Below are 26,283 nucleotides of genomic sequence, written 5' to 3'. Positions count from 1 at the left end.
TTGCCATTTTAATATTCCTATTGAATTGGTCGTCTGTATAGTACTCACAAGTATTATTGGTGTTATTGTAGAAGTGGTTATCTGGGTCAATGTTACTTTCAGGGTCATGCATGTTGTGCTCTGCATAGTTGAAACGTTTTGAAGTTTTTTTTCTCAGTGTGTGTCACAAAATAACCTCCTTGACAGTCCTTTTTATAATCAAAGTCTTCCTCTTCAATATCTTTGAATGGAAACCTATAATCTGTGTCCAAACTTGACATTTATGTGTTTTTTGTTTTTGTTGTTGTTTTTTCTATTGTTTTTTGAGCCGTAAGGCCAGAAACACTTTCCATTCCTGATTATGTATATTGCTCTAAGTCTTTGAGTTCTCTTATCATCACAACTTTCGCTTCTTTGGGATTGCCATTTAGTCTTATCATTACTTTGCAGTTCCTCGTCCATGTCGCTTATATCTTATTTTGTTTTTTCAGGCTGCATGCCTGTCTTGCAATTTCAGCAGTCTTTTTCGTTAAATGTGCATTTAAATACACACCGGTCCGTTTCAGCTTCTTTCCCTGTTTCAGTAACTCAATCTTTGTTTTGCGACTCGCAAACCGAAGAATAATTGCTGGCTTTGTTTTACTGTCTTTTCTGGGGAGTGTGTGGCATGCTGCGATATGATGGCTCTGAATACTTACATTCTTCGTTTGAAGGAATTTTATCACTTGCTTTTCAAGTATTTGCAGCTCCTCTACCGGGGCATCTTCACCGTCTTTACCTCCGCCAGCTGTTACTCTGCTGTTCGGTGTTGCGTCTCCAGTCCACTTATGACTAAATCATCCATTCTTGTGTATTGTTCAAGGTCCTCGATTCGCCATTCCAAGTCGTCTATTTTCTTGTCCTTCTCCTTTATCATGTTTTTTAGTTGTTTTATTTCATCCATTAGGTCATGTAGCATACCTTGTTGTTTAGCCACTTTGCTCAGTTCATCAGACATGAAATTAAGTGATTTCTTAATCTCCTCCAACTCCTCTTCAACTCCTGGGTTTGCTTTTTTAGGCGGCATTCTGAAAATGGTGAGATTGGTATTACCTTGTGATGGCCCGTTGAAGTCACTGTCGATTTACTTGTTGGTGCCTTGCTAGAGGAGCCTGGGCCCAGTGGCTTCTGGAGGATCCTGGGCCTGGTGGCTGCTGGAAGAGCCTGGGCCTAGTGGCTGCTGCAGGATCCTGGGACTACTGGCTGCTGGAAGAGCCTGGGCCTAGTGGTTGTTGGAGGATCCTGGGCCTAGTGGCTGTTGGAGGATCTTGGGCCTGGTGGCAGCAGGAGGGTCCCGGGCCTGGTGGCTGCTGGAGGATCCTGGGCCTAGTGGCTGCTGGAGGATCCTGGGCCTAGTGGCTGCTGGAGGATCTCTGTCAATCTCACCTGGGCCCACAACACCAACGTGCTGGTAAAGAAGGCCTAGCAGCAACTGCATTTCCTCCTTGTCCTTTTAGGAGACATTTTAGAGCTTCTAGTGGTCCTCAAGTATCGCGTGTCTTTCCAGGAATCATTGACAGCACAGTTTTTGAGTGGAGGCAGGTTGTCGCGGTACAAACGATGGTCCTATTTGCTGCTATGCTCCTTCCTGGTTGAACTGAATGTTCTTAGCAGCGTTTTCCTTCGTTTTTGGCTTTTACGTGTGGACGGGATTTTTAAAAAAAATGAAAACAGAAAATCTCAGTTTTCAAAAATACCCGTGTACGTGTGGACGTAGCCTAAAGTGATTGCAATTTTTCCCATTATTCCCATTTACCCTTACATCAGTCTGCAATACAGCCAGTTGACAAGTGACTGTAGGTTCAGACGCCCCAAATGTGTCTTATGTTTCAGTTTGTTTTTTATATTATAACACACTGTTTTGCTCTCTGTGTAAACAAAACATATTATAATTAAATAAATTTGGTAAAAGTAGGAAATAAAACATAAAACTATCTAAAAGAAGAGTATCATATAATCTCGATTCATTCTTCAGTTGAGGGATACAGAAGTTCCACTTCACATCACCTCTGTTTTTTCTAAATTAGTTTATTCTGCTGCAACAATTTACCTCTGAGAGATGTTTACAGCTGTTTGTTTGTTTTGTTTTACAGGTGGTGTTGATCCTGGCCTACAGCACCATTATTGTGCTGGGAGTTCTGGGTAATTCTCTTGTCATCTATGTCATCTATCGCTTCAAGACGCTCCGCACTGTCACCAACTTCTTCATTGCTAATTTGGCTGTTGGTAAGTTTATACATACAGACGCACGCCAGCAGCTTTTTGTTGCTTCTAATATAATACTGTCACTGTGCTCAGAGCAATAAAACACTTTCTGACATGTGTAGGTGGTGGTGTTTGTGTGTTTTTGTCTCCAAGTGCATGTCTTCTTAATATTGCTGGGAACTTAATCTGTTTGGGAACATGAGCCCATGACAGAAATCATTCAAATTTAAGATTTAAAGATAAGAGTAAGGTTAAAAGTTTGGATTTGGTTGAGTTTATGGTAAAGTTAGGTTTGTGCTATTGTTAAAACAAGGACAGTGTGCCGTTATGGGTGCATGTCTGATGCAGGGGCGTTAACACCTTTCTTATATCACCACTCTGAAGACCGATGAGCGTTGTCAACAGGTTTACTGACATTCAAAAGGGTAAAGGCAAGGCAAGGCAAGGCAAATTTATTTGTATAGCACAATTCAACAACAAGGTGATTCAAAGTGCTTTACAGAGACATTAGAAACAAAGACAAATAAAAAGCATGATTTAAAATTGATTAGAACAAGCAAACAAACTAACTAACAACAAACAAAACAGTATATAGAATCAAAACAGATAAAATCAGAACAGTAGATAAAATCAGTAGTTAAATGTAAGTTTTGAAATTTAAGCTTAAAAGTGTGGATTTGGTGCTTTATTCAAATGCAGCTGAGAACAGGTGAGTCTTCATCCTGGATTTAAATAAACTGAGTGTTTCAGCTGATCTGAGGCTTTCTGGGAGTTTGTTCCAGATATAAGGAGCATAAAAGCTGAATGCAGCTTCTCTGTGTCTGGTTCTGACTCTGGGAACTGATAAAAGACCGGATCCAGATGACCTGAGGGATCTGGATGGTTCATACTGGGTCAGGAGGTCATTGATGTATTTTGGTCCTAAACCATTCAGAGCTTTATAGACCAGCATCAGAACTTTAAAGTCTATCCTCTGACGGACAGGCAGCCAGTGTAAAGACCTCAGAGCTGGACTGATGTGGTCCACTTTTTTGGTCTTAGTGAGGACTCGAGCAGCAGAGTTCTGAATGAGCTGTAGTTGTCTGACTGATTTTTTAGGTAGACCTGTAAAGATGCTGTTACAGTAATCAAGCCTACTAAAGATGAATGCATGGACTAGTGTTTCCAGGTCCTGTTGAGACATCAGATCTTTGATCCTTGAAATATTCTTGAGGTGACAGTAAGCTGATTTTGTTATTGTCTTAATGTGTTTTTCTAAGTTTAGGTCTGCATCCATCACTACACCCAAATTTCTCGCCTGGTTTGTGGTTTTTAGGTGTATAGATTGAAGTTCTCTGGTGACCTGTAATTGTTTTTCTTTGGCGCCAAAGACTATTACCTCAGTTTTGTTTTTGTTTAGCTGGAGAAAACTGTGGCACAACCAGTCATTAATTTCCTCAATGCATTTACCAAGAGCCTGTACAGGGCCTCGGTCTTCTGGTGACATTGTGATATAAAACTAAAAGCAAGACAAAAAATACAGTCATGACATACATATGTGCAGCATAATATGCATTTATATACCACCCTGCTACTACATAGCATATGTCTAATTATGTAAACTTTTTAAACTACTACTGATGCTATCCCAGACGAACTCCAAAATCACAGGTAACTAGCTTAACAAAAGGACTAGCTTTACAGCCAAATACTGCATTAGCGGGCAACATATTGTACAAAAAACAAAGTTGCAACTTATACTTTAAGTACATACCGGCGATACAACCATAAACAGAAGATGTGGACAGTATTTCTTCCAACAGGACACCATAAACTGTGTGCCGATATGTTTCCCTTCTTCTTTCTCACTTGCTTTGCTTGACTGAGCAGATTACTTGGAGCAGCCACAGAGGGCGCTGTAAACACATAATAAATAACAACTGACTGAGAATGATATTTTAGTGATACAACATTTTACAACTTTTAGTGATACAGAACAGACAGCTTCATGTTAAGGATTCCTCAGGATGACAAGTCTTCAAGAATTGTGCATTTATACAATTTATGCAATTGCAATTTATATAAGCACAGAGATAAGTCCATTTTTAGAGCCCTAAGAAGATGATTACCCTTTCCTAACCTTCATTAGTGCTGTTTTGGTGCTTATTTACAATATTATTAGGAAGCACTGAAATCATTTTCATTGCTATGCAGATAATACCCAGTTTGATTTATTAATGAATGTAGATGATACAAATTATGTTCTTAAAATATAGGCATGTCTTCAAGACATCAAGACCTGGATGACCTCAAAGTTCCTACTTCTAAATTTAGACAAAACTGAGGTTATGGCACTCAGTTCTAAAAGTGTGAGAAACATGGTGTCTAAGCAGATAGTTACTTACTGGGTAATATCAACTTGGAGTCATTTTTAACAGGATTTGTCCTTCAGTGTTCACATTAAGCAAATATGTAGGACTGCGTTCATTCATTTGCTTAATATTGCTAAAGTCTCAGAACAGCCTTCAGCTGATCCAGAATATTTCAGCAAGAGAGCAAAATGAGATTGCAAAAGGAGACTTTTCTCTAAAATTGGCTTCTCTTCATTGGTTATTGTGTTAAATTCAGAATTGAATTTAAAATCCTTCTCCTCACATATAAGGTATTGAATAATCAGGCTCTGCCATATCTTAAAGACCTTATATCAGCCCATTATACTAACAGAGCACTTTACTCTCAGACTGCATGTTGTGGTTTTGAATAGTGGAGAACTGGAGATCAAGCATTCAGCCATTTCTAATAAATAACCTCCCAGTTTGAATTTGAGAGACTGTCACTCTCTCTACTCTTGACACTAGGTTTAAAACTTTCTTTTTCTTGAAGGTTGCAGTTGGCAAACTTTATCCTTGCTAAATCATTAGCAGTTATTATACTCTGGTTCTTGCTCCCATAGTGACTCTTTTGTCCTGTGTCTCTCTGCTTTCTTCTCTTTCCAGTCAGTACCAAGGAGTTGAGGCAGATGGCTGCCCCTCCCTGAGCCTGGTCCTGCTGGAGGTTTGAAAGTAAATTTAGAGAGTATAATAGAACCAGGTTTGGCCCCTTGTAGAAAAAATAGAAAGCCAATACATATCCTGAAGTGGAGATGTGTGGTATCAAGGCTTTCCAATCTTAATGCTTCCCACAGGAGGGATTTATTTGATTTGGATTTTTGAAACTATTTCCGAATGTTTTCTGCCATTTTCATTGCTTGTTCTGTTCTTTCTCCATTGTAAGTTTTACACATCCAGATGCTCGTTCCAGTGTTAAAAGGTTGTGCCACAGACATTATGAGCCATTTTGCCTGAAAACCCCTCTTTGGATTGTTTCATCACGTTAATAATGTTAGCGTTACCCATCTGGTGATCTGAATGATAAAAGTTAACTTAATGGAGACTGCCCTTGGTAATATTCCTTTTAATCCCTGGTGGTTTTGTGGATTTTCATCTTTAGATAGTGATCAATGTTTACATGCCACAAGCTCACATATTTGAAGCCTGCTAGCAAGAGAAATGGCAGATTGAGAGTGTGGTAGAAAGAGGAAAAGTTCCCAAGATGTTTCCCTGGAGAGGTTTATTCACTTCTGTTGCACTATCTAGTCATTCTACACTAGTGCCAACACTGAGTTCATCATTATTAGATCAATGAAATTGCATTATGAGGGCTAGATTCATGGGAATTGGTTAAATGAGTCCCAAAATGAAATTCAACCACTGAGAATGGTATGTCAACTTGATGTCAAGCGTAACAGGTAAACAGAGGTGGTCTTCTAATGTCAAAGTTGTAATCTTGCAATGAGTTTGATAGACTTCTTTGCATGTAAATGGAAAATGCAACTTAACCTTTTAAAGCCAAGTGTATCATATTTGATATGTGAGTTATGGTGGGTTTTTGAGACTTCTACATGATCAGTAAAGACTACCGCCCTCTTGTTTGTTTGTTTTTTTAATTTCATTGTGAGGTTCACTATACACTCCAACTTTTCCAAATGTTTGAATTTTCTGGTAATTATTTCAGGCTTCATGCTTTAAAGGCATAAAGAGCCAAAGCATCTGTTGCAAATCAGTACAAATAAGATAATTTTCCCCCAGAAAGCTCCAGAGAGACTAGACTTTTTAAATCTCCAAATAATAAGAATCACCAATTACAGGGGTTAACCAAAAAAAAAAAATCCAAAACATCACGACAGTCAACACAACTTGTACAACAAATACCAGAAAGGTACCGAAAATCTAATTCCTGGCTTGTTCTATGCACATATCTTTTTATAAAAAGTACCCCAGCCTAGATGTGATTCATATCATCATAGTCACTCATGCCCTGTTGATGGTGGTAGCGTCATCCTGGTAGAGACCACTCCCATTACCATAGAAATCTTTCATCATAAGATTAAGGTGTTCTCCCTGAACAGATTTCTGGGGCGAGTGAACCCAAACAACAGCAGCAAAATGCTGCCTGCAGCATAACACAGTCACCGTTTCTTCAACGTAGGGGTCAAAAGTTCAGCTTATTCCTTTAATTTCTAACCCGTCTGTATATGTGTATGTGTAAGCTGTCAGTAAGGATGACTCAAACATCTGCCGCTGTGTGCTAGATCTTAGTGATGTCTCAAATTTGTTGGGTGGTTCGAGTGGGAGAGGCCAGCGGATGCAGAGATGAACTCAGACATTTGTTGTTTTTGTGACACGCAGACATTTTAAATGGAGGAATCAGAGTTTTCTTAACCAATATGTGAAGAGTGTCTGTGTGAGCACATAAATAAGGATTTTATACAGAGGACAGAAAAGTGACATCTAAAGAGTTCAAAAGAATTTCAAGAGATGCACAAATCCTATTTTGCCATTTTCCTTTTTATTTCATGTATGATGACCCAATTCATAATAATAATTCTTTATTTAAAAGGGACAGTACAGATTAACATCGTCCAAGTAAATAACATAAAATTGATGTACTGCACATAAGTTTATAGGTATTGCTAGTTTCCAACCATTGTCCCTTGTTGGGCTTACATTCACAATACACGGAGTTAAAACATACATTTTCATGAACCCAAAATAAACCATGAATACAGCTACAATTTTAGACAATGTAAAAAGAAAAAAAAGATTACTTAAAATGACTACAGCTCTGATTTCCCTTTAACCAACCTTTAACCTTCAATATAAATGATCTAATACCTGTAAGGCGAAAGCGCATCAAATCCGATTTTTTTGACCCTATGCGACTCATATCCGATCCTGGTATGACAGTGTGAACGGCACAAATCCGATATTTTCAAATCCGATCTGGGTCACTTTCGTATGTGGTACTGAATCCGATACATATCCGATGTTTCAGAAAGCGACTGCTGTGTGTACGGTCAAGTCGCATTAAATCCGTCTTTTACGTCACTGACACAAAACAGATGCCAATTATCAGCACTGGAGAAGCGCCCGATAAGACATCGCGAACACCTCCTGGCCATCCGGTGAAACTGTTGGGAAGACAACGTTGGAGAAACGTTAACATTTTATTTGTACTGCATAACCTGCAGATTCTGACAGAAATCTGCAACTATCCTTTGAAGCACCGCTCCTCTAAAACAGCAATAAGGATCATTATTAGGTTATCTACATTATTATGCAAATAACAAAATAACTTAAAGCAAAAATTGGGAAACGTGAAGTCCGAAGTCTTTATATTAAGGGCCATCAGTCAAACAATATTGTTTGCTCTGGGTCTAAACAGAGCGCGTTGTGTGACATCTTCTTTTGCGCATGCGGGACACTTTGAGCATTCACACTAGAGTGCGTTTGTTGTCGCATTTTATTTGTAGTGTGAACGAGCAGACAAAAAAATCGGATTTGATCAAAAAATCGGAATTGAGCATTAAGACCTGCAGTGTGAACGTAGCCTAAACAGCAATGGGCCAAGGACAGTTCCTTGGGGGATACCCGTTCTATTTTCCAACATGGATGACTTTTTTTGGTCAACCCTCACACACTGCTCTCTTGTGTAAAGATAAGACTAAACTGATTGTTTTGAAAAATCTAAATTAAAATGATCTATGATCTATTTTTTATGAGCACAATATATTTTTAATGTTAGAGAAGGAGACTTTGGGTATACAAAAGGCAAAGCTCAAAAGGAAGTTAAACGTGATGTGCTTTAGAATGACAATAATCAGACGTTTCTAAAAAATAAAGTCGAAACTTTAATGTTTCATTACAAGATCCCTTTTTTTATTGGTCATAATGACTGTATTATCATGCATTATCATTTTGGTTTTCTTAATTGTTAATTGTATTTAGATGTATTATGTGATTCAGAGGTGAATGTAGGCAGTTTGGCTAGGATCACTCAAATCTGATTATAAAGATTATAAAGAATAATTAGTTGACCCCACTAAGCACAGTGGGAATAAACATTTACCACTGAGATATTTCTTATTAAAAAGATATTCAAATATTTGCATTACAGTGGTCCCTCGCTATAACACGGTTCACCTTTCGTATTTTTTTTGTGCAATTTGCCTCTTCTTCTTTCTTCTTTTTTTTTTGTACAGCGCATCGTGTTCTGCTTCCTGATCAGCTGTAGACCATTATCAATCAATCTCGTGCCGCATCTCCTGTACAGTACAGAATGTGTTCAGCTTGTCAAATTTATATAAATCTTCACTAGCAGTGTGAATCAGAAGTGCTGTACTGTAAGTTTTCTCCCCTACAATACCGGAAAAAAGTTTGGTACCATCAAAGGCACCTGCGTTTTTTTTAAAACTATAAAAAATGGACAGGTGACCAACTTTGGGGAAATTTCTCGGCCCACCTAATTTTTAAAAAAGACAGGAAAGGAGTACATTGATATTTATTTCAAAAATAAGCATCTTAGATTACACTGTGCACAAAACAGGAGATGCATTTTTTAATGGAAATAATAATGAATCCATCACACAGTGGGGCATTCAGTGTCACCGGTTATTAGTTCCATTTCAAATGTGCAGATGTTTCCATATTAAAATTACCTGCAAAAGCTCAAGAATGTATTCCCCAATATCTAACTTGCACAGACCCAAATTCTCCATAGTCCTTCAGCACCAAACTACTGTTAACAAAATCACTAACATGGGCTTAGTTATTACGACAGTAACTTATGTATGTTTTTCTTTCCCAAATTGTATGACTTAACTGTAAAACTATGTCAGTAGAATTCAGCTGAGAAAGCGCACTTCGAGGGTCTGTCCATAATTACGATGCTACATTACATGTATAAATATTCCTAAGTAAGTCTTTAACGCCATCTCTGTACCTGAATATTTGAAAAAGAGCCAAAGCAGAAGTAAAATTATTGCACAGTTTCAGCACTAATAATAGGTCAAAAATGACTAATTCAGGAATGATTCTGCAGATAAAGCATGAGGAATTCTGGCTTTTGATCTATTAAATTAATGAAATTAAAATATTTTAATTGACCACCCTCCAGGTAGTGATTTCTCGCGCAGTTCTTCTTAAGTGAGAATTCAAGATTTTTCCCATTGTTGTCAGTAAAATAATTTGATGTGCACAAAATAAATATTTTAAATTACTTCCCCAGAAAAATGTATACAATAATTTAGACATTAGGGAAGAATATTTCATCTATGAACGTCTAAAGGAAATGTTGTCAGTCATCTGCATTTGTTAATGAGATGTAAATCTAGAATATTTATTTAAATTTTAGAAATATGAAGATGCATTTTCTTAGAACATTTGATGGTGCTGATTGCACATGATGAATCAAATGCAGTCTTTCAGTATTCATAGAGTGAGAGTCAAAAGAAAGACTGAGCAGTAATGAGTGTAGCAACAGAAGACTGGTATCACGTGACTGAAATTTTGTTTTCTGGCTGTAAAGGACTAAACTGCCTTTGTGCCAGTTTTACCTTTTTAATGAGTTGGAGACTATGTTGGTGTCAACATGAAGCATGAAACAGGACTGAACAGCAAGAGAAGCCAAGACCAATTCTTAATCACCTGCTTTGATACGTGGTAGGCAGTTTCACCTCAGTTTTATTTCTGTCTAATGAGACAAGTGTAAACAGTTTCACATGTCCCTCGGCTGTGATGCTTAGTTGTGAAACTTCACTCGGCTGCATGATTCACCGTACTTTGTTTTAGCGCAACTATTCATGTTCAAACTGAAAGATGGGTTGAAAATCTGTGTTTTTAGGTTATTCTCAGAAATGCCAACACAACTGAGAGAGTTTTGCCATAAATTAGTGTGAACAAGACATAAATGATAGCAATTAATTAAAACATACAAAACATCCTGATAAATCTTAGAGAATTTAGTCTTCTAAATGCATGACTTAACATGAAACGACTAACTAAACAGGTGAATTTATAAGCACCACATCAGCACACATGCTAATGAATTTTAACAAACTGTGAGAGGTAATGGAGTGTGACGTGGGAGGGAAATTGCCTTAGCTGTCAGAGCTCGTCAGGCCTGAAGAAGCACAATAATATATTTTATTCAGAGCATACACTTCAGGGAGCATTGATGTAGCAGTAAACAAGACAACAAACATTGATGGACAGGTAAAATGTTTCTGCATAGAGAGAGAAGTATCAGTACTACAAGGCGTGTTAAGATGAGAGTGCACAGACAAAGAATCTCTGCAAAGAGACTGTTTGTTATTGTCAATAAATCTAATAAAGACACACAAATGCCTCCTCCTATTTTTGCTGTTGCTTAAAAAGCTGAACTATCATAGATCTCTGTTTTACAGACTTCTACTATTGTCTAAAAAATTCCACGCTGTGTGAGTCGATCCTCCTTTAGTAGTACATTGTGTTTGGGAAAGGTTAAGATTTAACTTCGAGGGTATAATAATGTGTACTTCATTAATACCCATGGAGAAGTTCTCTGCAAAAACAACCAAAATCAATAATCATCACACAAAGAGTAACCCCTCGAAACTCACCACAATAATCAACAGTAAACACAAAGACTGCAATCCAAAAACTAAAAAAGAGCAAAATCCACAACAGAAACTTTTACCAACCAAAAACACAACAGAGAGCCCAGCAACCAACAACGTAGAAAAAAACACATTATCTCCTAACAAAAACCAATAATTGAATAATATTTAAATTAACAACCAAAACTAACACCAGAATCTACCAAAACAAAAATGATCACAACACATAATAAACAACCAGCAGAATTCAAAAACGAAAAACCCAACCACAACAGCAGCTATTCACAATCAACAACAGCAAAAGGTCCCAAGGACTGACAATCCACAAAAATAGCATTTATCATCCAACATAAACCAAAAACAAAACCAAACAAAACAGAAAAACCTTACCACCGCTACTGGACGTATTTAAAAAAATTACCAATCAAGAATAGAAACCCAACCATCACTATAACAGCCAATAAAAAAGCCCCACAAGCCAACAAAATAAGTCAAAAAAAAGTACTAGAAATGACAAACATCGCAATACCAACAATCACACATAGAAAGGCTGAACTCCATCCTGACTTGATTTTAATGTTTGAAGTAAACACAAATTATATAGCAGAAAGAAAAGTAGCTTACTTCTAAAAGATAATGTGATGTGATTAATTTTACGGTTAATATTGCGATGCATCTTTAAAATATCCATTCATATCAGGATGATTCACAACAATTTTATGCCCATAACTCTCTCACATGTTGTCTTTGGAGCAATCATTTGCAAATCTGTTCAGTTGTGTCGAGGCATGTAATAGAAAGGGATGCGATTGTGACAAGTGATGCTAAGTCAAAAGCAGTTTAATCTATTTTAGGACTATACCGGATTTTCCTTGGTCCCAAAAACCTGAGAACCCCTTGGCCTAGTTCAGTAACATCTCGCTATCGTGCAGTTATGAGTGTGGAACTTCCTTACACCCGTCTAATGCTGACAAAATAAGGTGGTAAATAGTTAATTGCAGTTTTATTATTTATAATAAATGATAAACAACTTTACATGCAGTCACAGCTCATTGTAGAACTGCTGTACATTTAAGCTAAAATCCTTTAAATTCACAACCACTTCACTGTTTTTAAATGAAGCATATGACTATTTTATAAAGCAGCAAGATGAAGACAGAAACAACCGCGTGTTGTATTGTTAAAATCTCTTTAACCGTGACTCGATGACCTACATGCCTTCTGGTTTAAGCTTTTTGAGGCGCTGCAATCAGCTTTGTGAGGTCCCTGGCATCCCCTCTCCATCTGTCACAAAGTACAAAATGAGCTAATGAAGAAAAAGAAAAAAATAATTAGATCAAACGCCATTTGCTTACTCGTGTGTGTGTGTGCCTAACTCTACGTGTGTTCGTGTGCAGAAGCATCTTTATATAGCCCCGAGACTCGCTTGTTCTGAGAGGAGTAGAGAAAATTGGATGCAAAATAAAATCCACCATTGGCCATCATTAATAAATGCTCACACATACTTACTGTTCATGTCCTGGAAAAACACTATTAACTTATTGTTGCCTTTTGCAAGTTTTGCAAATTAAATCCTCAGTTAAATCTCAGTGTAAAGTTTTTCAGTACTACTTCCTTGCACTCCTTCTCCTTCACTCCTTCACAATGCACTGTGGTCACTGCACATCTAGCTAGGCTTACATATAATATCAGTGGCATTATATATATGTTGGCTCAGTTTTATTAATTTAGATCCAGTTCACAATAAGGTGTTTTATATTGTAGGATAAATGCCATACAGTACTAGACTGAACATCACAGTAGTCAGATAATCCCTTATGATTAGCACTGGGTAAAAGCTGAAAGGCTACCTCAAAGCTTACCTGGTTCGATGTAACATGGATATATGTGTAGGATATTGGCAGTGATTTGATAAACGCGGGTTGTAGCGGATATTCTATCAATATTATATATGTGCATGCTCTAGTTTGCTGAGGCTGTCCCAAGCCAGCTAAGAGACATTTTCCCAGACCCTGGGGTCTGGCCAGGCTCTCCTTTTGGTAAGAGATGCATAAAACACCTCTCCAAGGAAGGGTCCCGAGGTTGTATCCTGATCTAATGCCCAAACTACCTCCGCTTGCTCCTTTCAGTGTAGAGGAGTAGCAGCTCTACTCTGAGCTAGTCACTGTAGTCACTAGGGATGGGTATCATTTAGGTTTTATCCTATACCAGTACCAAACCGGTACTTTTGAAACGGTGCCGGTGCTTAAAGAATCAAGAACACAAACTTTGTCCAAAAACCTCTCATGTTTAGCTGTTTCCCACTTTTTCTTTGGTCATTTTAGCCTTTTTGGCCAGGGTGAAGGGAGTATCTGCCATCAAACAAGAAGACAGCTGCATGTAACTACGATGGTGTTTGCTAGTTCACCTTACATTTGTTAATGTAATAACATGGTTAGCCTACTCAACGGAAATTACACACGAACAACATTAAGCTACTCATGCAGAGAAGAACGGCTGCTGCTGCCATCATCATCCGTCCCCATTTCTGCTACACTGGCAGGGCTAGGGGCCAGGACTCTCCTCTTCGGGTTTTTGGGGGATGTTGCTAACTCCGGGTCCGATAAGAGGCACCACACCTGCAGTAGATGTGCACGGTGTGAGGTTTCGCAGCAAGCTATCAAATACGGTGCATTTCTCGGCTTTTAAAAAAAACGCCATGCGTCGCCAGGTGTTTCATCGGATTTGAGGTGTTACCTCCTTTGACAGTATCACCTTAAAGCACTTGTTGCAGGCTGCTGAATTTGCATCTTTTGCTGTGAAGTACAGCCAGACTTTGACCGCTTTGCTTTGGGCATTTTTAATCTGTAGCTCTGCTTTAAAAGGACGTACGTACCTGGGCCCGCCTACTACGGTTGCAAAGGTAAAATGATTGGCTGGAATCCAAAGTGTGTGACATCTCAGGAAAAAAAAGCACTGAAATAAAACACCGAAATGTGCGCTGCCTTTCAGTCTGGTTACTACCGTTTATGTCAGAACCAGTGCCATAATGGCACCGGATACCGGTACCCATCCCTAGTAGTTACTACAGAGGCAGCTCATTTCTACTACATGTATCTGAGCTCTTAGCCATAGGTGAGGGGGTACTGCAGATAGACTAGTAACATGACAGCATTTCCTGTACTCTTAGCTCTCTCTCACCACAATAGACCCGTATTGCATGCTACAGATGGTTCACCAGTCTCCCTTGAGCTGATGTAATAACTTTAGAGATAAATTGCTCATATAGTGTAAAATGCATATGGTGAGCTTTTGTTTTCTTTTGTGGCATGCTGAGACTGAGAGCAGTATATTCTGCTCTGATCCAGGCAAATAGTCCAGAGTTTCAGGGATGCGTGTACTACAGTGAACGCATAAAGACGTTACATAAAACTGAGACATGACACAAGCAGATATGACAGTCTGCATAAACAGTCATGCTCAGTTTATCTCTCAGTACCCCATCCGTCTGGCAGGACACAAGCACAGCTTTCATGCCTTTGAAATCTTTTCTGGCATCTTCACCGTTTGCTTATAACATCTGAAGAAGTTAGATGCTTGTGTTTTCCAGCTGAACACACCTTCACTGATGGAGAGGAGAAGTGATAGATGTCAGTTTCTTTCTTTTTCAGCACATTATATCATAATGAATGAAATTGAGTATGAGAAATGATAATCCGAATGAAAGTGCTGCTGAGAGTCTTTCATGGTGCCAGAGGCTGCTTTTTGTAAAAACGCTCTAAAACTGTGCACCCAAACTGAGCAACCTTGGACTCAGTAGATAAAATTTTTAAAATATAGTATAGCATGTTAAAATATAGCATGTTGCTGTCTCCGGCAGGTCAGGGTGAGATTTGAAAACAAAAAAGTAATGAAACAGTCACAGTAGTCCTAAACAGCCTTTCCATTTTAGCCTTTTCACTGGGTAACATTTTAAAAACTGAGCTGTTAATTAGAATTGGGCCTGCTCATGAGGAGAGGTTTAAAGGTTACAAACACTGCTGCAGTGTCTTAGAAAAGACCTGAGGCTGAAAATGAAAAGCATTTGAGACCAAGCATTTACTTGGATGATCTGATATCGTCGTGTTGGTGTTGTTCCCACATCATCATGAAAATGTTGTTCCAGGTTCAACATTGCAAGTGACCAATCACATTCTTGTGACGTTATTCTTTTGCGCGCCAAGCCATCCGTGCATTTATGAAATTCCAATGTTGCAAGGACAATATCAGTTCTGCTTAGCGTTTATTAAAGGGTTAGGGTTAGGGTCAGGGTCCGTTGATCGGCGGACAGAGTACAGGTTTTTGTTTTACGGCGGTTTTTCCCAAAGTCGCAAAAGTATGACGTCACACATTCTGATTGGTCACTTGCAATGTTGAACCTGGAAGAACATTTTCATGATGATGTGGGAACAACACCAACATGACGATATCAGATCGTTCCATTTACTTTCATTTAGTCATGAGAGAAGTATTTTACCGAGAGAGAATATGGAAGAGGAAAAAATTATGAGGCTGCCAGAGGGCCAACATTTAAAAGAAAGTTGAAACAAAGCACAGAAAAGAGAAGCTGAACTAAAAGTGACTGATGGTAAAATGTACTGACTTTAAATAAAACATAAACTGTTGCACTGCTTTATTATAAAATAGAATTTTAATAAGTAAGGTTACTATTATACAGGACATCGAAATACATTAAAAATGTTTTTCCATAGTGTATAACAATGGAGAGTAAATATATTATGGGATAGGAACTACTTTTTCCACCTATCATAGTGATAGACGTAATAAATGCGTTACAGCTCACTCAGTTGATGACAGTAAGCGGAGTCTCATGTGGTTTTAGTTCAGCTCCAGAAACAGACGGTTTGTGACACATGGGGCAAGGCCACAAACCTTGTCAAACATAAACAAAAGCAAATGATATAAATTATTAAATCATAGTAATTTAAATGATAAATTATGTATCTCTGCTGTGGCATAACCAACCATTACTTAAATCTATGGTACTTCCCCAGTAAAATCTACAAATTCACTGGTTGGCTATAGTTGGTTATTATCTCTGGGACCTACTTTGACCATGAGCCAATGGAATCTAAATTCCTGTCATTTTCATGGTCATCTCTTGTTGACGGGGGCTAGAACTGGAACAAAGAACCAATCTTGGATGTAAAACTACAACTGTTAGAGACACCACTATATAAACCATCCATCCATTCACTTCCGCTTATCCTTTTCAGGGTCGCGGGGGGCGCTGGAGCCAGCTGTCATAGGGCGATAGGCGGGGTACACCCTGGACAGGTTGCCAGTCTGTCGCAGGGCCAACACACAGGGACAGACAACCATTCGCACTCACATTCATTCACACATTGTGGCAATTTGGATTATCCAATTAACCTATCCCCACAAGCTGCATGTCTTTGGGCAGTGGGAGGAAGCCGGAGTACCCGGAGGGAATCCACGCAAACACGGGGAGAACATGCAAACTCCACACAGAAAGACCCCGGCCTGATGGTGGAATTGAACTCAGGACCTTCTTGCTGTGCGGCAACAGTGCTAATCACCGTGCCACCGTGCTGCCTCACTATATAAACCATTAAACTTTTTTTTTTTTTTTTTTTAGCATTTTACTTATTTTGAAACTGCAGTTCTTATCAAAACATGGACAACCATAATGGCCAGTGCTCTTATAGAATATGGCTTTAGATTAAGAGCAACTTTAGATTAATGCACCGACTTGAATTCTTGAATCCATGAACCTTTACTGAAAGGATCTGAGGCTTTAAGAGGATTGTAGGGTAAAAACCATGGTATTAGAGTAATGGAAGAAAGGGTTCCTAAATTCTGACCTATGATGCTTGCTGGTTTCCTATAATAATGGTTGAATTTGTGGCATCATTTTAAACCTTCTTTGGTATTGGTCAATGTTTTAGTCAGATAACTTATAATCTACTTTTTATCAGTTCTTTTTTTGTTAGATTGTTTTCTAATCTTCACTAATGCTTATTGAACCCCCTGACATTTGGTTCTGTTGAGGATTAATGTTATTCCTCCTCCAAGCTGAAGATCAGGTGGTGTTATGTAATAAACAAATATATGCATATGAATCTGCAGGCAGGGGACAAGTTTGTTGGTACTGAACGCTTGCTGTTTTATGTTTGTTTCTTGAGGTTAAATGATCAATCACATTTGACCAGTTTGGTTCCATGGAAATAGATGGTCCATGTAGAGGCAAAAGGGGGAAGATATCCTTAAATTCACTGGTTATTAAAATCTTGGTCCAGATATTGGCTGCATCACAAGACACTAAGTCAACAGACAGTCCAGTGGTTTCGCAAAGTGGGAGATTTGTCTTTCAAGAAATTTACACAAAAATTAGCCCACCAAATTTTATTAGCTTGCCAGAGAGGTGGAACCTCTGCAAAGAACAGACCGACTAAAATGTGGATGAGGGTTCAGTCCACTCTTTAAACTGCAAAACAGAACATTACCACTGATGGAAGATGTGGTCTTTAAGTGCTTCTCTGTTACAGTGCACTCAGAAGCATGTTTTCACATCAGGATTTGTCATGATTTATAGTCGCTTAGAGATCTATTCTATGATGTTCAGCTTCATATTTTTCTACTTGGACTCTACATTTCCTTTGCCCAATTCACAGTTCAAAATAGTCCTTATTCACTTATACACTGCAGTGGTGCAGCCCCTAAATTTGTCCTTTGACTGTAACAAGATGCTGTCTGTCTGTCTAGGAATGTATGGAGAAATTAATAGTTATGTCGTCCTGTTGCAATTTAATTAGATTTAAAGGTTTTGCTTATACAGAGAAGTTTGCTTATACAAATGTAGGGTGCGCTGGAACATTTAATGGGCACATTCCTTTCATATTTGAGCCTCTTTCAGTTTGTCGACATCTGAAAAAGCCCCCTTTGAATTAAAAGACAGGGCTGCTGTGAAAGAAAAATCAAACGCAGAAGGAAACAGAGAGCGAGCGATGTGACCGATGTACTGTGAAATGTGCAGGAAGGTAGAAAGATAGCAGCTAGAAAGTTGTCGGTTCAATTCCCCTGCATGAAAACAGGAGCAGTCAGGCAGTGTGTGATAAACAAAGCAAGCACTGCACTTCCTCGCCCACAGGCTCATCTGCTGCCTCTCGTTCATTAATTCTCTCAGGCTCTCTGCTGAGAGTTTTGTCTGGTTGTCTTGATGGGAGCAGTGGCTGTTGTCTCATTATTGGACATTGGATGACTTTGAGCGGACTAACTAGCTTCTGAAGTGCGATTGTTACCCCGACACATCAGAACAGAAAAGTACAAACTGTGTCTGATTTTGGTGCAGCTACGCCTCCAGCATTAACACAATGAGGAAAACATTTACTGACCCTTCCAGCTAATATGAATGACATTTGAATTTTCATCTACTATTACTTTAGTTCTTTAGCTGTGATGGAGCAGACAAGTTTTGTGGCTGGCACAAAGAGATGATCTAGTGTGGCTGCCTCATTCATATACTTTAATATGCTTAATCACCAGGCCGCTCTCATTCCAGGGCATTGAAAAAGTAGTTTTGACATCCCAACTCGATCAGTTTGTCCATTTTCTAATCCACTTATGCAATTCAGGGTCACAAGGGTTTGGCACATATCGAAAGATGTCACTGGGTGGCAAGCATTTGACACCCTAAAAGGATGCTAGTCTAAATATATGCTGGTTGTACTTAATTGGCCATACGTGTAAAACCTACCTGAGTATTCCTTCATACTGAAAACTAACCAAGTAATTCTTAGTACGTAAAACTGGGCTGTCTTTAGTACCTGAACCCAACCAAGTAGCTCTTATTGCCTAAAAATAACTATTTATTGAGTAGTTCTTACTGCCTAAACCAAATGAACAAGTTAAAGTAAAAGCAAATGCAAATTAAACAAATCAGTTACTGCAATAAAAAATAAAACAAAGCACAAAACAGGACATAAACTAAGGTCTTATCACCCTTTCATCTTTGTAACGTGCCGATTGTAGGTACACAAATAAACAATTTCATTCTATTTTCCAAGGTTATTATGAATATTGATGGTATTCTGTCTTCCTTGTATGACTGCTCCTTTTCATTCAAAATTCTCTTAAAATTATTTGAAGTCTTACTTATTTCATGTAGCTGATTCATGTTTCACTGTGTGTCTGGCTGTCTTTTTTCTTTCTGTCTCCCTTCATTCCTTTCTGTCTTTGCCCTGAAGCATCACAGGAAGCAGCAGGCCAAAATTTACAAAACCGAAGGAAAGCATTGGGCAAACATCAGAATCAGCTCAACCCCAAATGGCTTTTTTGTCCTAACATAATCTGGCACAATGCCCTTATCACAAATTTAATCATCAAAAACTGACATGGTTCAGAGATTTGCAGAATAGCCTTGGCCTCCTTCCGGGGACAGTCCCTGTGGGGGCTTCATGTACCAGAAAAAACAGTCACATCTAATTAGATGTCGAATACAGGGTTCGATTGAAACAGCTGCAGCTGTTGTTTATGCTATCTCTAACACCGGTAGAGAATCAGTCAGGAGAGCAGGTGGTCCAGTCGGAACAAGAATAACAGTGCAGAGTCGATTATCTGTTAGTCCTTCAGGTGAGGAATTAAAAAACATACAGACTTTTGCAGAATTTAGCCTTTAGTCAGATGGAAGCATTCAGTCAGGATTTGATTGTTTGGATTGCAGCAGGATTTATTGAATTCAAAGAAACCTTATTTCTGGAGGGGATCACAAACCTTTTGGAGTCTGATTTACTCTAGTGTAATGCACATTGGCAGCAGTACTGCAGTATCAAACACAAGCACCAACCCATGGCTGTAACATAAAAGCCAATGTGGATGTGCTGAAAGCTGCACTTTCTCAAATGTTAACTTGAGACAGGCTGAAAAAATGAGTTAATCCCCATAGGCTCCCATTTTTAAATGTCCAGTTTTATTGCAGAAATAAGCAAATTTACAGCTAGTAAAAGTAATTACTGTAGCTAATTTCCTCCTTCATAAAAACTCTCTATATTTTTTCTGGATACTGGAGTTATGGGGAAATCTGATTTGATTGAGCAATATCCTGATGCAGGTGTCTGTATCTGCTAGCTGTCTATTAGGCTTCACCTTTGGGTGGCTGTAGCTCAGGTTGTAGAGCAGGTCAACTACAAATCGGAAGGTTGGTGGTTCTGCTGGAGTCTGCATGCCAAATATCCTTGGGCAAGATACTATCTCCAAGTTGCTCTCTAGTGTATCCATTGGAGTATGAATGTGTGTGGATGTTAGATGGAGTACTTACATAGGAGTGTAGAAAATAGTGCTTGTGTTAATGGGTGCATGAGGCAAGTTGTGAAAAGTGCCTTGAGTGCTCAGAGTAGAAAAGCGCTATATAAGAACCAATCCATTTACAATTTACCTAAACTGGACCTGTGGACCATATTTGTGTTGTTTTCTCTATGTGTCTTTCCATTGCACACATATAGTTTTTGCATGTAATTTGCCAGCATCACCATCTGGTCAAAGTGTGGTAAGTAATATGTAGACGTGTAGTCAAGACCACCTAAACCAAGACCAAGACAATACCAAGACCAGAGGGTATCGAGACCAAGACAAAGTCGAGACAAGACAAAAACGTCTTTAAACTGCTGCCAAATGCCGCTTCGTTTACGGGTGTCAGGCATATGTATGTGTTTTGGTTTTGCACAGCCCTCCTCACCGCTGTCTACTGTCTACCTCACTTACTGAGAGGACAGAAGCACGCTCCACTCTAGCTGAGCCACTGTGTGAGAGCTGAGCAGTGAAAGGAAATTAAGTGAGAAGGGGTTATTTTACACATGGATTAGTAAAGTAATCTTTCAGTTTTTTGCTTTTTTTAAATTCTTTGCATGGTTTCATTTGTATTGCCATTAAAATTGAGGCATGTGCAGAACATCAGTGTCTGATAGACATGAATCTACAGATGTTGACTGCCCCTCGGCACCAGCTGCTGCCCCCGCTGATGCTCACACATAGAGAACTGAATCTGATTGTACTGATCATGTGTACAATCTGTCCGTCTGCAGCTCTCCGGGCAGATGGCGTCTCTCCGTGTCTGATGTTTCAGGGACAGCGGCTCAGATGCTCACAAGTCGCTTTGTCTCTGCGTGTATCCTCACATGACTCAACGAATCCTGAGAAGCTCAGTGCTCCCACGGCCTTCTCTGCTCTCATTGATGACATGTAAAAATTCAATTATAAAGGAACATTGAGGATAAAGGAGGAAAAAGACGATTATATGGTTATATAACAACAGTAGGCAAGAAAAACACAAGATCGGACAGGAATTAGCAGCAGAGTTTTTACTGCGGTTGCCATTTTTCCTTTAATTAGTCTGAAAAAACTTGAACGTTGTTTAATAGATATGACCTGCTTTTGGTGCCATCAGTGCAGTAAAAATGTGGTAGATTCGAACCGTAAAGAGAGACCCAGAGGGAGAAATAAGAGGCAAAGATACATCAGGTAAAACACATGAAAATGTTTTTAAAAATAACCTTTAGCATCAAATTAAAACACACAGGCATCATACATATATCATACTTCTACAGTTTAATTAGCTGCAGAATAAATATTCACAAACCTGTTTAGAAACCAAAGGAAATAATCAAACCAGTTTTTGGAGACTTTATTGTTGACAAAATCGGGAGAGATGTCAGGGTATGTTTGGAGCATAGGACCTCTACACATGGGGTTTGGACAAGCAGAGTAAATATAGGGACCGATTTTCCATATTTGCAGGTGAATTTACCAGGAGAAACTCTTTTCAAAGATTTTCATTTTGACATTTGAATCCACACACCAGCACTGATATGGAGTCACAGGCAGGGAGCAGGTGTCAGAAAGTTGCTGAGCTGAAAAGAGACTACAGCTACAGCACAATATGATTTTTTTGAGTCAAAACTCAAAGTGATGGAGGTGTAAAGTAAACTACACAATCAAAGTTCCTTACTTTTTTCTTTTTCTTTCTTTCTTTCTTGACACTTTGGACCCAGTTATGTAGTTGTTCCACCTGCTAGTCATTTTTAAGCTTGTGGAGCCATTTGTCTGAGTTGGTTATAGTCTGAAGTCAATATTTTGGCTAAATGTTACATCAAGAGGGCTTTATGTGTAACAAACTGGATGTTATGAGAGTCATACATTTACAATTAAAACAAAGCATCTTAAGCAACAGTTGGGCTCACATCAACCGTAACACTGAAAAATTGTGGCATCTTTAATGGAATGAGCCGATTGTGTTTGAGTGAAAAAAGAAAAAGAAAAGAAAGCTGATCTCAGTGTTACAAAAGTATTGTGTATAGTCAGGATCACAAATAAAACCACTGCATTAAACAACAACCCTTCCATTTTTTTTCTGTATTTGGGATAATGACTACATTTTGAGAACTTGGACAATAACAGGACAGATGAAACACTTGGAAAAAGCTGAAGCCATAAACCAACGTGAAAGCCAACATATCCCAGGTGTTCATGTGGGGTTTATGATGATGATGTTGTTGTTGTTGTTGTTGTTGTTGTTGTTGTTTTGTAAAACAGTAAATTTAAAAAATCTTTTGAAAACAATAATGATTAATATGCATTTTTTGTTTCCTAGTAAATTGCTAATGAGAAGAAAGCAGGCATGAAATGCAAAACCTTGGCCTGAACCTTTTTCGAAGTGTGGTAGGTCAAAGACTGCACACTTTCGGAGCGGGAGTCGCAATTCGATTCGATTACTGCCTGGGGCATCTGTCTCCAGTAAGGGTCCTAAAGGCTAGATCCCCCATGCTAAGCAAGCCTACCGCAGACATGAGCGAGAGAGATAAATATGAAGCCTTGATCAACAAGGTCCGGGCCAGGTGTTGAGGAACCAGGTCAACCCGATGAGAAATGGATTACTGGAACAAGAAGGCATCAGTGCATGGGCAAGAGACGAAAACAGGGCGTTGTTGGAATACTACTACGCAAATAACGGAAGGTGTTACATGAATAGGATGAGGGACCTATGGAATCTTCAAGAGCCAACATCCACATTGATGGTGAATCAATTATTAGCTCATTGTTCAAACATTCAGAAGAAGGGACTGCTCTCACAGCTAAAGATTGACAAGGTACAACACACATGCTATGGCAAGGGCGAGTCAGGACAACAACTCATAGAAGAAAACACCTGTAGTGATCGATGTAGCGGTTCCAAATGACAGCAACATCAGGAAGAAGGAACATGAAAAGTTTGAGAAATACCAAGGGCTCAGAAAAGAGCTTGAGAAGATGTAGAGGTTGATGGTAACAGTGGTCCCAGTGTTAGTCAGAGCACTAGGTGCGGTGACTCCCAAGCTAGGTGAGTTGCTCCAGCAGATCCCAGGAACAACATTGGAGATCTCTGTCCAGAAGAGCGCAGTCCTAGGAACAGCTAAGATACTGCGCAGGACCCTCAAGCTCCCAGGCCTCTGGTAGAGGACCCGAGCTTGAAGGATAGACCATCCGCAGGGGCGAGAGGGGAATTTTCTTTTATATATCATCATGGGTGCATGCTCTAGCTCATGTATTTTTTCCCTTTTCTTTTCATCTATCCTTTGCCCTCTTGTTGCAGGGGAAGTGTGTCTTTTTTAAACAACACAAAAAAACTCAAAAAAAACCAAACAGCTGAGACAGTTAAGGCTGGATGCCCGGTTAATTATCTATGATGGTGGAGACGATACAAAAGGAGAGAGTTTAGTGGGTGGTGTAGAATTTCTGCAGCAATTTCAGAGAAAATTAACCTCAGAAATAGAACGAGTTTAATGTGTTTGTGATGAGAAGCAGACAAAAGAAGAAAGCAATGTTCTTCTTCATATACATAAAAACACAAAAATAAAATGGGAAAGATAGTAAGGGACGTAATCATACTATATTTGTGCCTTTATGAGTTAAATGGTAACACTGCATTAAATTTTTAGGGTGAGTAATCGGTGAACAGAAACATTTTTACCTGTATAGCAATGCCCTGCGATAGCGATAATGAAAAAAAAGACTCCATATGCCCAACAGACAATGCTTAATGAAATTCCACAACTTAAGACATTGAATGCTGCTGGATCCGAAAATAGCATTTGGTGCCTTAAGTTGGGAAAAAGCTAAACTATCCAACTTTATCAAGAGTAAATCCAAGGCAGGCAAAATGCACACACTTGCTTAACTTTTGCCTCCAGTGCCTCCTGGCACACAGACAGCAACATAAGTTGCATTTGTATAACTTAGTTTAGTGGAAGTTTTCTGTTATGTATTCATGAGAACTTTTACAGCCAAACATGTTTCTTCTTGTCTATCTCCAGCCGACCTGTTGGTCAACACTCTGTGCCTCCCCTTCACCCTCGTCTACACCCTGCAGGGTGAGTGGAAATTTGGTAGCACACTTTGCTTCCTGCTGCCCTACGCCCAGGGGCTCACCGTGCATGTCTCCACTGTGACGCTCAACGTCATCGCACTGGACCGCCACAGGTGGGTGACACTTCAAGAAAATGTAATCTGTATTCACGATCTTCCTGGTGAGCTACCTGTTTCACCTGCTTCATAACCAGAGACGGGCACATTGGATTCTAATTGTGTTTCTATCACTATTATCTGTGGTTTGGGTATCTGTGGACAATTGATGACAGTGCATAATGTTGGAAACAGGCAAGTCCATCAAACAAAAAGAAGAAGTCAAAGAGAGTTTTTTTTTTCTACTTTGTATGGTCTGACGTGACAGTAAACAGATTTTCAATCTATACTTATATGCTTCGTTTGACTTTATGGATACCTACTGTACTGTAGGTATCCATAAAGTCCATAGGTATTCATGGTACTGGTACTGGTTAGTCAGTAGATTCACATCCACACAAGTAGGTTTGATGGCTCATTTAAGCCATTTCTTTTTTTTTTTCATGTGTTAGAATGGCACCGTGTTCCTGTTTTCCCCATTGTCCAGATTACTTACTTATCTTGGAGATCCAGTTTTCTTCAGCTGCTTCACACGTTCAGATGAACTCCAACTCCACCGTCCTGGACTGCAGCTGCGAAGGCGGTCTTTGTTCTCTTGCAGAGTTCATCTTATGTGAACTGGAGGGCCACGCCAACGAGACCCTGAACAATGAGAACTGGTTCATGTAATCCTACGCAGAACTCACCAAGGCTGCAGCACAGAACAAAGAGTTGGAGTTCATCCACAGCTCGGCAAAAGCAGCTCTTCTGTTGCTTAGTTATGTTTGTCAAAAGGTTCTTTTCAATACTTGCAGAGGAGAAATTTGGAAACTTTTGCAAACAAATGTTTTCAAGCACAAAAAGAATTTAAATCCTTATAAAATACTGCAAACAGAAATAAAACCTGTCAAACTTAACAAAGAAGATCAATGTACTTTATGACTAAGTAATAACATTCTTTGCACTTTGCACTTTGGGTTTACTGCCAATTAGAAAATCTTGGGCTGTTGTTTTTAATCACTCTGAACTACATTTCAAATGGTTGAAACAGAGTGCAGTATCATCCCAGTGAATGAAAAGTTATATAACATCCACAGCGAGGTACACCTCATTTGGAGGTAACGTTCAGAAGGGAATGGGGTGGAAATGAGATAACCCCACCAATACTCTATATATACAGATGTATGTAGCTGGAGATTATTATTGCACGTTGACTGTCCCTTATTCTCAGGGAAAGGATACAGCTAGATTACCGTGCTCTGATGGCCATCGTAATCAATTAACTTCACATTTTCACATCTATCCTGTTTTCTACATGACGTTTCTCAGATCTTTTGTGAAAATGCAATCAGTTTGTGCTCCCCTGCAGATTTTCACCTCCTCGCTGTGAGCTGACGTCATATTAATGACAAATCTAAAATCCATTTCCACCTTAATACACCTGGCCCAGAGAAAAGAGGATTACAGTGAAGATTCTCTGACTCTGTCATACCGCCACTGCACCGCTAACGGCACAATTAGACTTTGGCTGCCTGCTGTTTTGGCAGTTGGAGTGTAGGTGTTAAGTGCAGTGATGCAGTGACTTTAGAATGAACAACAGATTATTCATTTTAACCTCTATAAGCATGCAGACTGGC

The 26,283-nt window shown here is 39.1% G+C and overlaps 1 protein-coding gene across 3 annotated transcripts in view; it reads left to right on the top strand.

Moving 5' to 3' along the window:
* Positions 1 to 26,283, top strand: part of npy2rl (neuropeptide Y receptor Y2, like) — an 89,401-nt gene that overhangs the window by 50,401 nt on the left and 12,717 nt on the right. For all 3 annotated transcript variants that reach the window (XM_026163166.1, XM_026163167.1, XM_026163168.1), the window contains exons 3-4: positions 2,112 to 2,244; positions 24,520 to 24,685. In XM_026163166.1, coding sequence (XP_026018951.1) covers positions 2,112 to 2,244; positions 24,520 to 24,685 — 299 coding nt within the window. The remainder of the gene's footprint in view (positions 1 to 2,111; positions 2,245 to 24,519; positions 24,686 to 26,283) is intronic.

The sequence above is a fragment of the Astatotilapia calliptera genome, chromosome 3 (assembly GCF_900246225.1).
Source record: "Astatotilapia calliptera chromosome 3, fAstCal1.2, whole genome shotgun sequence".
Classification (NCBI taxonomy): domain Eukaryota; kingdom Metazoa; phylum Chordata; class Actinopteri; order Cichliformes; family Cichlidae; genus Astatotilapia; species Astatotilapia calliptera.
This window is presented reverse-complemented; position numbering and strand designations above follow the sequence as displayed.